At 37.8% G+C, this 12,704-nt stretch overlaps 1 protein-coding gene across 50 annotated transcripts in view; it reads left to right on the forward strand.

The window, feature by feature from the left end:
- Positions 1-12,704, forward strand: part of mllt10 (MLLT10 histone lysine methyltransferase DOT1L cofactor) — a 73,281-nt gene that overhangs the window by 6,632 nt on the left and 53,945 nt on the right. For 29 of the 50 annotated variants that reach the window (XR_012399254.1, XR_012399255.1, XR_012399256.1 and 26 more), the window contains one exon: positions 8,335-8,389. Coding sequence is in view for 40 of the 50 variants with exons in the window: in XM_009297359.4 (XP_009295634.2) it covers positions 8,335-8,389 (55 nt within the window). In the remaining 10 variants the exon portion in view is untranslated. Of the gene's footprint in view, positions 1-7,624; positions 7,751-8,334; positions 8,390-12,704 lie in introns of all 50 variants that reach the window. The other 21 variants (XR_012399251.1, XR_012399252.1, XR_012399253.1 and 18 more) reach the window with 1 other exon arrangement.

Raw genomic sequence — 12,704 nt, forward strand, 5'->3', positions numbered from 1 at the left:
TGTCTGTCAGAGGACCTTCTATGAGCTGATAGATGTAGCTCCATTGTTTTTTGTGTTTGGGTTTTACACTGACTATCGAGTGATGCTTGTTGAAGCCAATTACAGTCGTATCTGTTGAGCATATAAACACAATGTGCACAAAACACTTTTTCTTTTTAAAATGTATTGTTATGAAATTTAAAGATTAAATGTCCATGCACACATCATAAGTGAGTTCATGTGAAAATCGTTCAGATGCAGTGATATATGACCAAGTTTTATTACTTGGGAAATTCTGAAGCAATTGCTTATTTTCTATGCCAAAAACATGGATGGAGGAAAACACTACTTTCATTACAGAGCATCTCTCTCTTCCTCCTATAACAGCTATTGACTATTCATAATTAGACTATTAGACTCTTGAATTTCTGTGTGTTAAATATATGTGAACTGACTGATACCCCATTTCTACCAAGATGGTTTAAGTAATGGGTTTAAGCCCAAGTTTATTTTCAAATCTGTTCTTTATCTTACAACACTTAAAGCACAACCTCTGAACAAGGAAAAGGGGTTTTTAAGCAGCACTGAAACATTGCTTGGCTAGAAGTAAGAACCATTGGTCTCAGGGGCAGGGTGTGGAGTTACTAAAACCAAAAAGATGACCAGAAATCGTTTTAAGCATCATATTCGATAAAGCAGCGGAACATATTGCCGAACAGATGATCACTTCTAATCTCTGTGTATTCAACTTACAGCATGCCGCTCGAACATCATCTATACAGTTTATTGCGCACTGAATGCAGTTGTCTGTAATCTCTGTCTATACAAACTATGGTATGCGGCATGAACACATTGGATTTGCGTCTGCTTGGATGCGGATGTAGGTTTGCAAAGTTAGTAATATTCAAAGCAATAAATCATTTATTCTAGCTTTTGTTTAGCTGGGAATGATGAAACTGTGACATCAGACCTGGATCTACTATCCTTACTAGATGGTCGAAAAGTAAAGCAGTTCTTAGAAAGCTCGCTAGACGAATCAGCTCCAAAATGACAATAGCCATGGCTTCACACTAGAATCCAGTATTTGCTCGTGGAAAAGGGGTATTTGTCTTTATCTTAGGGGCAGTACACACAAAGGTGATGCCAAACAACTAGCACTGACGAAACCCAACTGTGTTATTGCCTTGTGTTGTTCATGGTTGGAACCAAAAAGTGCACGTAAACACAGCAAACGGATGAAAGCTGACTGATTCAAGAGTGTGTGTTCTTCAGTATCTGTTTTCTTGTTCAGAACTGCAAAACCGGCAGAAACAAAAACCTTCTGATGCATGCAAAGCACAAACAGCAGTGTTTAGTCCCATTCACCATGAAGGGCATTGCTCCTGAAATTTGTCTATTAATCAAGTTCATCTTGTTTGCAAATATTTTAAGAAATGTAGCAAAATTACGCCGGCCTCTTAGTGTTTCATCTTGTCTTATTTTCTTTACTTGCTACATCACTTTACATCATACTGACTATGTTTACATGGACACCAATAATTTTAATGTGATTAAGACAATACTCTGATTGACAGTCTACCATGTCTAACAGCAATTTTTGATTAATTTTACTATGATTAAGGTTATAATCGAACTAAAGAGGAATCGAATTAAAACATGTGGAGTATGTTGACTGTAGTTGCATTATTGAAGTGCAGCACAGGCATGTAAACACCTTAATGGAACTATTACCGACATGTTTGACTTTTCGCCACTTTTTGCGACAGGTTAGTCCACACACTCACATGCATGGCTGATTGACAGTCTTTTCACCTACCGAGTCAGTGGAAACCACAGACACCTGCATCATGAAATGCAGAGTTTTTTTTTTCTTCTATTCAGCATGCGGTTTAAACTTCCATTAAAACAACACTCTTCCAGCAGTTCATAGTTGCATCTAATATCTCATTTATCACGGGGGGCATGCATGAAATGTTTATGAATGAAAGTGAAAGTGCCAAACTGCAGTTAAAGTCGACAAATTAAAAATGAAAAACCCGAAATTACATGAAACTCTGGAGGAAATGCGGATAGTGTGGTGATGCAATGATTATAATCATATTATGTGCTATAACGTAAAACACAATCTTGAAACTAACACTCAAAAAGAAACTCATGTAAACCTTTTAGTCTTATTATTCTCGTAATTAGATTAAAATAAATAATTAGATTACTGATGTCCATGTAAATGCTGTCACTGACACTCTGATTCATTGCTATATAACCATCCAGAGTTCTCTGTTCAGCCAATTTGACAATCTGATTCAGGCCAACATATCTTGGTAAGGATATTGCAATGGTTTGTAATGAGTGATTTCGTGCAAATGTATTTGTGTGCCTGCCTGCCTTCATTAGCACATGCTCTGAAAGACTTTTCACAGCATCAGGAAATGTCACATCAATGCACACCTCTAAAAATGACCAGGTAACCCATGTTAAAGGGCACCTATGGTGAAAAATCAACTTTTCAAGCTGTTTAGACAGCCATGTGTGTAACTATAGTGTATAGACTGTCATATTGGGGTGTTAAAAACACACAGTCCTTTTTTTCAATTTAACAACATAAAAACGGTGAACCAATTGGAGCGGTTTTCAGAGCGACCGCAACTTGACGTAGGAGTGCAGTCCCCCCGCCAACCAATATTGATTGACTGGCACGTCACTATCCTCAGTTTGTCGTTTCACATCCGCTATTTTCAGTGTGTGAGTCAAAGCGATATTACTAAAGGAACACCCTTGCTTGTTTTTTAAATTTAAGGCTCATTTGGCTCAACACAAGATCAATATACTCCACATTATAGCTCTAATCGGAATTATTGTTTGTACCTTTTGGTTGGTCTGCAAATGTGTACTTTTCATTGCGTCGACCTTAAACTTCAGCCGTTTGCATTTCTTGCAAACGCAGAAGCTCCCTGTAATCTTAGGTGGAGCTGGAAAAGTGCAAGCGCGTTGCCTCATGTGCGCGTCTCTCCATTGGAAATAAAATAACAAACTTGCCTGCAGGTCACACACCAGAAGCGTCCCTCTGCGCGGCAGAGTTCTGGGTGTGGGTTCCTGTCGGGGTGCACGCTGCAAGAGGCTGCCGACTTGGGGCGTCGTTGTGTTTGCCCTGGTGGAGACCTGTGTTTGGTGTTCTGGAATACATGGCGCTGCGTGGCATGACGATTCAGGACACTTCATGTTTCTGCCGCACCACTGAGAGTGTCTGGTGTGCCATGTCGTGGCTTCGAGCGGCACATCCGGTGCCTCAGTCAAAGTTAATTTAGTGTGGGTGGTTATTAGTCTCGGTGTACTAGCTAGGCACTTGAAACTAGCACACAGTTGGTTGTAAAACTACACAGAGATCATTTTGTACTGTCTGCTTGGTCTGTGTCCGAGTCGTACATGTACGGCTGAATGCTGATCCTAGCTTAGCTTCTCTCTGTTTGCCTGTCTGTTGCGTACACAAAGCTTGGTAGCTCTTGGCTCCGCCTCCTTGTTACGTTGGGCGAGAAGCCGAAACTAATTTTCATGTGAAGCAACACACCCCTAAAACAGCGAACTGTGTACACGCCCACAACATAACACTTTTGAACACATTATAATAAAAACATCTGAACTGTGTGTTGAACTGAACCTAAACTGGCACACTCAGAAGAACCTTAATATTAATATTTGGGCTGGCCTATAATTCGATATCGATAATTATCACGATATAACATTTTTCGATAAAACAATAATGATAGTTCGATAATTGCTCAATAATATTTATGCACTCTGCGTAACATTGCGCAAGTATTTTGCTGCCTGCCCTTCCGGATGCCAGAAAAAAAGGTCAGAGTCACAGAAATTGTTGACCAGAAACGTCACTAGACCTCAGTTTTGAGCTGCTTAGTTTTTTGCTATCCGACACAAAACAGCAGCGTGCACTGCAAACTGTGCAAGACGACTTGTGTCATCAAAAGCAGGCAACACCACAAGCTTGTTTCATCATTTAAAACAACACCACCCTTATGAAGATGATAAGAAATTACAGACCCAAACAAGTGCTGGTAAACCAGGACAACTACCCAGCAGAATCTCATGTCACCATTTTTGAAAGCTGTGCCTTACGAGAAAAAACCCCGTAAAGACAGAGGAAAGATATGACAGACAACACAATCTCAAACACAATCCAATGAACACTAGAAGCTTGCTCTACAGGCTGCATTAAGGATATTTACACTACAACATTTACACTAATAAAAAATAATATAATAAAGAGGCAAATTCAAACAAGTATCAAAAAAAAAATTGTTAAACCCAAGTAAGGGGACGATAGTGAAGCCAAACAAAAGAAAGGAATATAACAAAATAATTCTAATTTAAGAATAACCCCTCTCACCTCGCTAAAAACTGATGAAAAGAAAAAAAGTCCTTTAGCGCAGTGTGCCGTATTCTTTCCTATAAAATAAATATAAAGATGACCTTCCCCTATTAACTGATGTCTTTAACAATACATTTTTCTACATTTTTGCAAAATGGAAGTCGTACGACATCTTCCCTATCCACCTTACTCTGAGAAAAGAGTGAACTTGAGGAGATAAAGCTCAAAATTGTTGGGAAAGAGCCGAGCCAAAAAATAACATACAAATAAATCTAAATAAAAATAAACAAAACTCACAAAATTTCTTAAAGTAGGCAAAAGTTACGCAAAATAATTTTACGCAAACGAAAGTTAAGCAAAAACAAGAAAAATCATAATCATGTCAGCAAAATACACCAAAAACGAGATTAAAGGAAAAAGTGCGCTCTCCGCTTTTCATATCCCCGCGCGGCCGCGCCATCTCCACCTCGCCATCTCCACCTCGCCTCCTAAACGCGGTCAGCTGCACACTGCAGCGTATGAGCGTTCGCTTGCACCGCGTGTTTTTGGAATGATTCTCCTCGCAAGGCGTGGAAGTGGCAAGTGGTGGAAATAAGCGATCTTGTTTCTCCCAGGACGATGGCAGATTTTCCTCTGACTCCTCTAACTGAAACTTTGAACAGTAGGCTACTCTTCCCATCTTCCCATTTTGCAAAGCCCACCTTCTACTTTTTCGCTGATCCACTGCCATGTCCCGCTATAGCACCCGCAACCGACCTGCAATTAGCTAATTATAAAGTATTTTTTATTACCTGACCCGCGGTTTATCTGCAGCGCCCGGAGATATAACCGCCATTTACGCATCACGTAAACTGCAATGTATTTTACTAGTCAATATGTCATGTAAAAACACTTTACAAACACAGTATATGTATATTTTATCATATAACAGAAACCAATCTATCTAAATGAAAACTTAAATGAGCATTACTATGCCTGTGTCTGCACAGAGATCAAACTTTTCACCTGTGAGTGTGGACATTATGGTGTTTTTGAAGAAGAACTTAAAACTTAATTAAATATTCCAAATGTCCTTAGAGAGGACAAGCCTGTTTATCTTTCACTCTACACTGCAGTTATTTATTTCATTTTAGTTTACTTAATTAAAATTGCTGCACTAAAGATAATATTTTTTTCTGACTAGTCTATATTGAATTTTATTTAATTGTTGTTGTTTACTCGGGTATCCTTACTGTACTAAAATGTGAAAACTGAAAATTCTGTGACCATTAACTCACCTTTACTTGTTCCAAACCGGGTTTATTATTTTTTTTCTGATGTTGAACAATAATATCCAATAACTTGTATTGTCTTTGGTTGTTGAAAACTTAATCAGTAAATGCTCAATGAAGATTATTCTTTTGTTTATTATTTTATTATTTATATTGTCAGACAGCTAAAACATTTCACTAAATGTGTTAAATTAGCTGCACAAAGCAGTTGGCATACTGAAAATCTTGTAAAATTGATAGATGTAGAGATTTTACGTTTATCGTGATAAATATCGATATCGACTGATATGAAAAAAATTATCGTGATCATTTTTTTTTGCCGTATCGCCCAGCTCTAATTAATATTAAATCATAATAAAGGGGCAAACTATGTGCCTTTTAAAACTGAAAAGGAGTAACTTGTCTCTGTTTTGCTGATTATTCTTGATGTTTGCACATTTATTAAACTGTACCAGAAGATAAAATGGGGTTGTTAAGTTTTTTTTTGTATTGATTTTTGTTTGTTTGCACTTTTTAAAATGTCTGATTTGTTTTCTGCAAATCAAAACGTGGCTGCTCCCTTTCAGGAGTTGTAGTGTTACTTTTCCTGAAATAAACTGATATAAATGTTTGTTCTAACATTTAAAAAATACACATCCTACATATCAAATATAGTGTGTTTAGCATGCTGTCATGTACTGGATTTTTCTTCTGTAAAGCGCAGCCCTGATGGACATTTCAGTACAGAACTCATTTACCAGCACTCGTACAGTGCTTAATCCTAGACTTTTTTTGCTCTTGTGCTCTTGTTTTTTCATCAATTCTCTTAATAGTATTACTCATTTGTGTGTTCATAGGAATTTTATAGTTCAATAATTGGTTTCATGCATCAACACTTTAGAGAATTTCCCTGTTCAGTCTTTAAAAATTATTTTCAGAATTACTTTTTATTTACAAACCAAACAACTATTCACATTCTAGTGCATGGAGGTTTGTTCTGAAGCACTTCACCATAAATTGCATATTTACAAACGTGTGCTGAACAGTAAACGTGGGTTATGTTTATAAAAACAGTATGACTGTTCAAGAACTATTAACCCTGTATGTTTACCACTGTTATCAGACTTAATGTGATGTTAAACTGAAAATGTGTTTACTTGTCTGAATGGTAAGAAGAGTAAGATGTTTGGAATAGTAAAAAAAAGTCTGCTGTCAAGCTTTTCATCTGTTTTTCTCCATCATTAATTTATTGACTCTTTTGGCCCTTTGTAGAGCAGTTTGTGTTATGTAGTAACAGTGATTGCTGGCAAATGAAAACTTGTAAACTTGTCCTGTAATGTTTTAATTATGTTATTGTTGTGGATGGTGCCTTGAATAATGACTTCCTTTCATAAAATATGTATTAGTTTAAAATAAATGTTATTTCTAATTTTAAAACGTAAATCAGTGTTTAAAAAAAATGAAAAATACTGGTTGTTACTGAAATGTTACCAGTAAAAGCAGTTTCTCTGAGAGCTCTTTTGTGACTGCTTTTGTGATGTAATGACTTGTATGAGTTGTCAGGTAAGAATGAGACCTAAGTGACTGTTTAGAGCAGGAGTATAGTGGTTTAGAGGGAGAAACTCGTTACATATTGCATTATCTGGCCAATTTTGTTGAAATATCTAGATTCATGCCAAAACAAGGCATTTGAGTTTAAAGATGTTAATGCCGACTGCTCTTTTTCTGAAAAGAAACAGGAATTTCCTCCCGCCTTTTATCCACAGGTTTGTCATGCATTATCTTTGTGGCAATTGTTCCACATAGAAACCAATCCAAATCCAAAAATTTGTGCAAATCATAGCTTGCCCTATCAGAAAGATTTCTAACAGGGTTTTTTTAGGACCTTTTTTATTCCCAAAGCATAATTATGAAACCAAATTTCTGCATTTGTCCTCATTCCTCCACTTACTAAAAATAAGCCCATTTTTTTTTTCCATTTGTGCCCTGCTCTGCCACTTCATTCCCAAAGATTAAAGGGTGGAGGGGGAGAAAGCCGAGCTGGCAGACCCCTGAAGGAGGAGGACAGTCCACCACCTGTAACAAAGAGGAGGAGGACAGCAGACTGAGCAGAAGTTTAAAAACTTTGAACATAGTGGTATGTGGCAAGTAACGGCATGGTTCCAAGCACAATGTTATGCCCCAATATCTTTCTATCTATCTATCCCTGTTCAAGGCTTTAAAGATGAGTCAAATGTCCTAGTGTTTATGCATGATATGCTATAAAACTGGCCATACGACATGTGGCCATTTCTTTCAACCATCACTATTGTTTTGGTCAAGAGGGATAGTTACTGATCAATCTTATATTCACAGGGCTTTGCTTTTTTTTGGTCTGTCATTTGTTTCAGAAAACGGTTGTCTAAACCTGTTTTTCTCCTGTAGCTGAACACATTTCTATTTTATCCTTGAATACAGAAGCAGCTCCTCAGGGTTGCAGCAGTGGATGTTTTCCAGCTCCAGTCAACTATCAGAGGCTCTTGTCTACAGTTTCATTGATCAGTTTTGCCAAGACACTCTGTTCTTTAGTTTCAAGGAAGAAAATGATGTCTAACCCTTAATCTCTGCTTTAGTTTGATGTCCATGTCAGAAGTAGAGTTCCAGAAAACCCTCAGAGCTGTGTCTGGCTTGCAGATGGTGGGATGGAGTGTGCATTCACGTTTTTTTCTTTTCTTTTCACAGAGGTGCGAGCTGTGTCCCCAGAAAGACGGAGCACTGAAACGGACAGATAATGGAGGTAAGATATTTCACTGCATGCTGACTGTTTTTGCACTTGCTCAGGACTAACCAATGGCAGCATTAGACCTGCTCCAATTGTATGTTTGCACTCAATTAAATACTTTTGGTTTATTTGGTCTAGACCTAAAAGAAATAATACTTTTTTTTTGTTGGTTCACTTGGCTTTCACGCTGTCATTTTTAGAGAGAATCCTCAAGGTGCAAAACAAAAAGAGTTGCTTTTCCAACATGTATTTCCCTAGGATGAATTGAATGTCATTTAAAAAAAGAACTGAAAAGTCAAATATATGTAAATTTTTGTACAATTACTTAAATTCTTTTGTATCACAGGGCTCGAAATTAACCTTTTTGCTTGGTAGCACCGGTGCTCCTAACTTTAAAAATTTAGGTGCATCAGCCAAAGTTTAGTCGCACCCACCAATTATGAGCACCATTACTACAAGTTTTATACAAACTTATTTATTGTATTTGAAATGAACACTAATCAAACTAACAAGCAAAAAAATAATACATATATTCAAGCGTGAGGAAAATATGTCTCAACGAAATCCCCTTATCACAAGAAAATAGATTTTTATAACAGAACTGAGTGACCAAAGCAAACACGAAGCACTCACTGGCCCTGCACGCACTGCTTGAATGAACCTGTTAACGGTATAACTCTGCTGTTCTCACAAGTGCTGTCTGATATTGCACTGATGCTTTCGACACATACTGTACCTTATTATATGCATACATGTTAATAGCAATACCGGTCTTTTTAGGTGTAGCGATATTAGTTTAGTCAGTGCAAGTCTGTTTGCGATGGTGTACGTGGAGTTAAATTTGACATATAGCTGCACCTTGCACGGCGGACAGCATCTGGCGATTATATGAAGGATTAAACAGAAGCTCTCGTGGTAGATGTGGCTAACAGTTACCTGAAAATCCCATCCCACAAACTTTTCATAGCGTACTTGAAGCCAATGGAAGTCTTCTACTCTTGGAAAAGTGTAGATGGTTGATTAACATTCAGCACATGGTCACTAGTAAGATGTGTCATTATTTGTAAATAGATGGTTTCTAAAACTAAATCTGTCAGTGTTATCTTCATTCTCATCTTCAGCGCTTTAAAGTTTTTCGCGGTAGTAGCTCTCTTTGTCATCCCAAGCCAGAAGGCGCTGAGTGATTGACAGCTGATATTAACCAATCATTCACGTTCAGTGCTAGAGCAGTGGTGGGCCAATAAGAAGAGCGCGAAGGTGGGGCAAGCAGTACGGACGTGGATTTGTTTACTGCAGCAAGTTGACATGACAACTGTTTTAAACCATTCCTGAGCGCTGCGTTTCGCGTTTCAAGTGCAGACAAAGAGCTTAGAGATATATTCTGCGTGAATGTCTCCCGAATCCGCGCATGTGGTGAACATTTTGCAGTAAAAACTGGTCGCACACAACAATTTTAAGCACTCGCTGAATTGCTCCCAAATATATTTTAAGGTCGCATAGAAAAAATTTCGGGCGCATATGCGACCAAAATGGTCCCAATTTCGAGCCCTGTATCACCTAAATAATATATTATGTGATTATTATGCAATGTCTTTATGTTGATCTTGCCATGAAATGGTCATAAGTTGCTGACGTGGCAATAAGCAAACAACCAATGTGTATATTATCAAAGGAAATTTGCTGTGTGCTAGGTTGGTCCTGCTGGGTGCCATATTCACACTTATTCACATAAACCACATTAACAGGACAACTAAGTGAAGTTTCACAAACTAATATCGTGAGGAGCACGTGATATGATTGACTGCAGCTGGTCACCCATCTACAATCATTAGGCCAATCAGATTTATCCAAATTCACTATAAGTAGCCTAGCTAGAACTACTCCCTTACCTTCATTTTCCGAAGAAACCCCTCATCCAACCCTTCTCCTTCATTCCTCCTTTACCTAGGGGAGCTCTCGAGAACCACCTGATCTCGTACTGCCCTTACATGCTCTTTTGACCAGGCGGGAGCCCTGGGCTCAACTGTCTCCGAGCTCAGGGTTCTCTCCTGGGACACCATGCCAAACCTGCTAACATTTGTCAAACAATATCCAAGTGTGAACTCTTGAAACTAGAGTTTGTTTTAACTGCACCAAACCTGCCAAGTGTGAAAATGCCCTAAATGTTGACACAGTAGCAGAAATTGGGTAATTTAAAAGGTGTATGTAGCATAGTGTGTGGTTTTGTACTGCTCCTGTATTTCACTGGAGTTGAGTAGGTTTTTTAAAATCTTGGTTGAAGGTTACACTTTTTTATTAATATCTCTACTTTACAAATTCGTTAAATCAGCCCAGTTTTATTGTGAGGTGATAAAACCTGGAAGCTCTTGAGAGGAGCATATGCTCTGATGAGGATGACACCTTTCTATTTTTATGCCTCTAATGAAAGTCAATCTAAGACATAAAAAAAACACAATGTAGTGAATTGATTTTCTCCTCTGTGGTGTATTTCACTGATATCCTCTGGCAGTTTTAATTATCACAGAAATGCTGCTGTCAAAAGGATTTAATACAGCATCTCATCAATAAGCTGTTAATTAGTTCAAAGTATCTTCTCACCTCAGAAAATTTACATTTTGCATGTCAGATTTCAGAGAAATATTACAGTGAATAAATGCATTGTTTTTCTTAATTCATGTAATAATTTATTATTAAATGCAAAAAAAAGTGACTCATATTGTTGGCACAAATTGCATGTCTGATCTGCTTATTTATCAAAATAATTGAGCAAAAGGGGTTAGGATGTGTGCATGTTTATCTCTCTCACCTTGTTTTTACGGGTGGGAGGTCTCAGCGGGGTCATTGTGAGGCTGAGCGGGGACTCCTCTTCTTCATGCTCCGGGTTCACGGCAAGGGCAGCTCAGAGACTGTAAACATGGCATGGGACACAGCTGCGGGACCATGCCCCATCTTTAGGGGTGGTTAACTGTTTAACGGCCATGAGGGAAACATCATTGCCCCAGGCTTATGGTTTAGCCGTTTCAGACCATGCAATCTCTTTGTGAATTTGTAAAGCCGTCAAGATAAACATTCCACATTTTGCTGTTATTTACGAGTAGGAGAAAAGATTTCGCAAACGTAAATTTTCGATCGTACTTGTTCAAACCAGCAGTGGTCTTTGAAGTCGAGAGAGATGTAGGTTTCCACAATTTGCTTTTGAAGAAATCTTTTCTCCATAGCAATGAGCAGACCAGCACACGGAAGTTATGCAAACAAAAAATAATCCTAAGTGAAAACATAGACCTAACGAGATAAAAAAAAACTGGCAAACCCTTTAACAATACAGACATAGAGCTGTTTTCAGCCATCCTGCATAATGTGTTCAGTTTTTAGCATTAGTTGCTTAATGCTAAATATTTTGAAGGTTATTTGAATATATGCAGCTGAAGACATCTTTGGCAAATCATTCTTTTTAAGTGTGCCACCCTTCTGTTTGAGGGGTTTAGAAGTTCTTTGGGGTGTGCTTGGGTTTTATTGCCTGGTTTATAGGCTTCTGCTGGATTCTTGGAGGGACTTCAAAACAACAAAACCCACCTCCCTGTCCCTTTAGGCTGGGGTCAAAGACAGTTCATGGGTTCACATTTAAGTTTAGGCCTGTTATTGTGCCCTTATGCTGGATAAGCAGAAGCCATTTGCTTTTTCTTTTTTTTTTGCTTTTTGCGTTAGTATCAACTTTGTATTAATGGCATCTGCTCTCCTTCACAGCCATACCTCAGAATAAGGTCATTAAATCTAAATCCACTAAGTTAAGGGCTTTTGTGGTTAAAAGACAGTTGGTGTGTGGGAAAAGGTTTAGTAGTAGCCCGAAATTATGATATAATATTTATGTAGTGTGCTTGTGGCTGACACTTGGTCTAGATGAATGGAGAGAATATGCCTTTTGCTTCTTCCAGTCCTGGGTGTTTCGTCTTTGTGGTCACACTCAACCCACATGCTTTAATAAGTGTTTTTCACACCGTAGAGGAAACCAGGCGTGCCCCATAGGCTTGCCTATAAGCAAATAAACGACAATAGTTTCAAATAAATAGACTTTTTGAAAACGCTAAAATAGAAAATGCTTGTCAAACCGTAAACTCGCATAAATATTGCTCATGGTTCTTTTTGTCATTGAATTAATTAACAAATTGTTGTATTCTTTAATATTTTTAATATGTTTTTTATTTTTATTTTTTTTAGATTTTGTGATTTAATTTTAGGTGTATGTTTTTTGTATTTATTTCTAATTAAAATAGTTGTTTTGCTTTTTATGTCTAGTTTTTATTTATATTAGTTTAAATTAGTTTTAAGTTAA

This window comes from Danio rerio, chromosome 24 (assembly GCF_049306965.1).
Source record: "Danio rerio strain Tuebingen ecotype United States chromosome 24, GRCz12tu, whole genome shotgun sequence".
In the NCBI taxonomy this organism is placed as follows: Eukaryota; Metazoa; Chordata; class Actinopteri; order Cypriniformes; family Danionidae; genus Danio; species Danio rerio.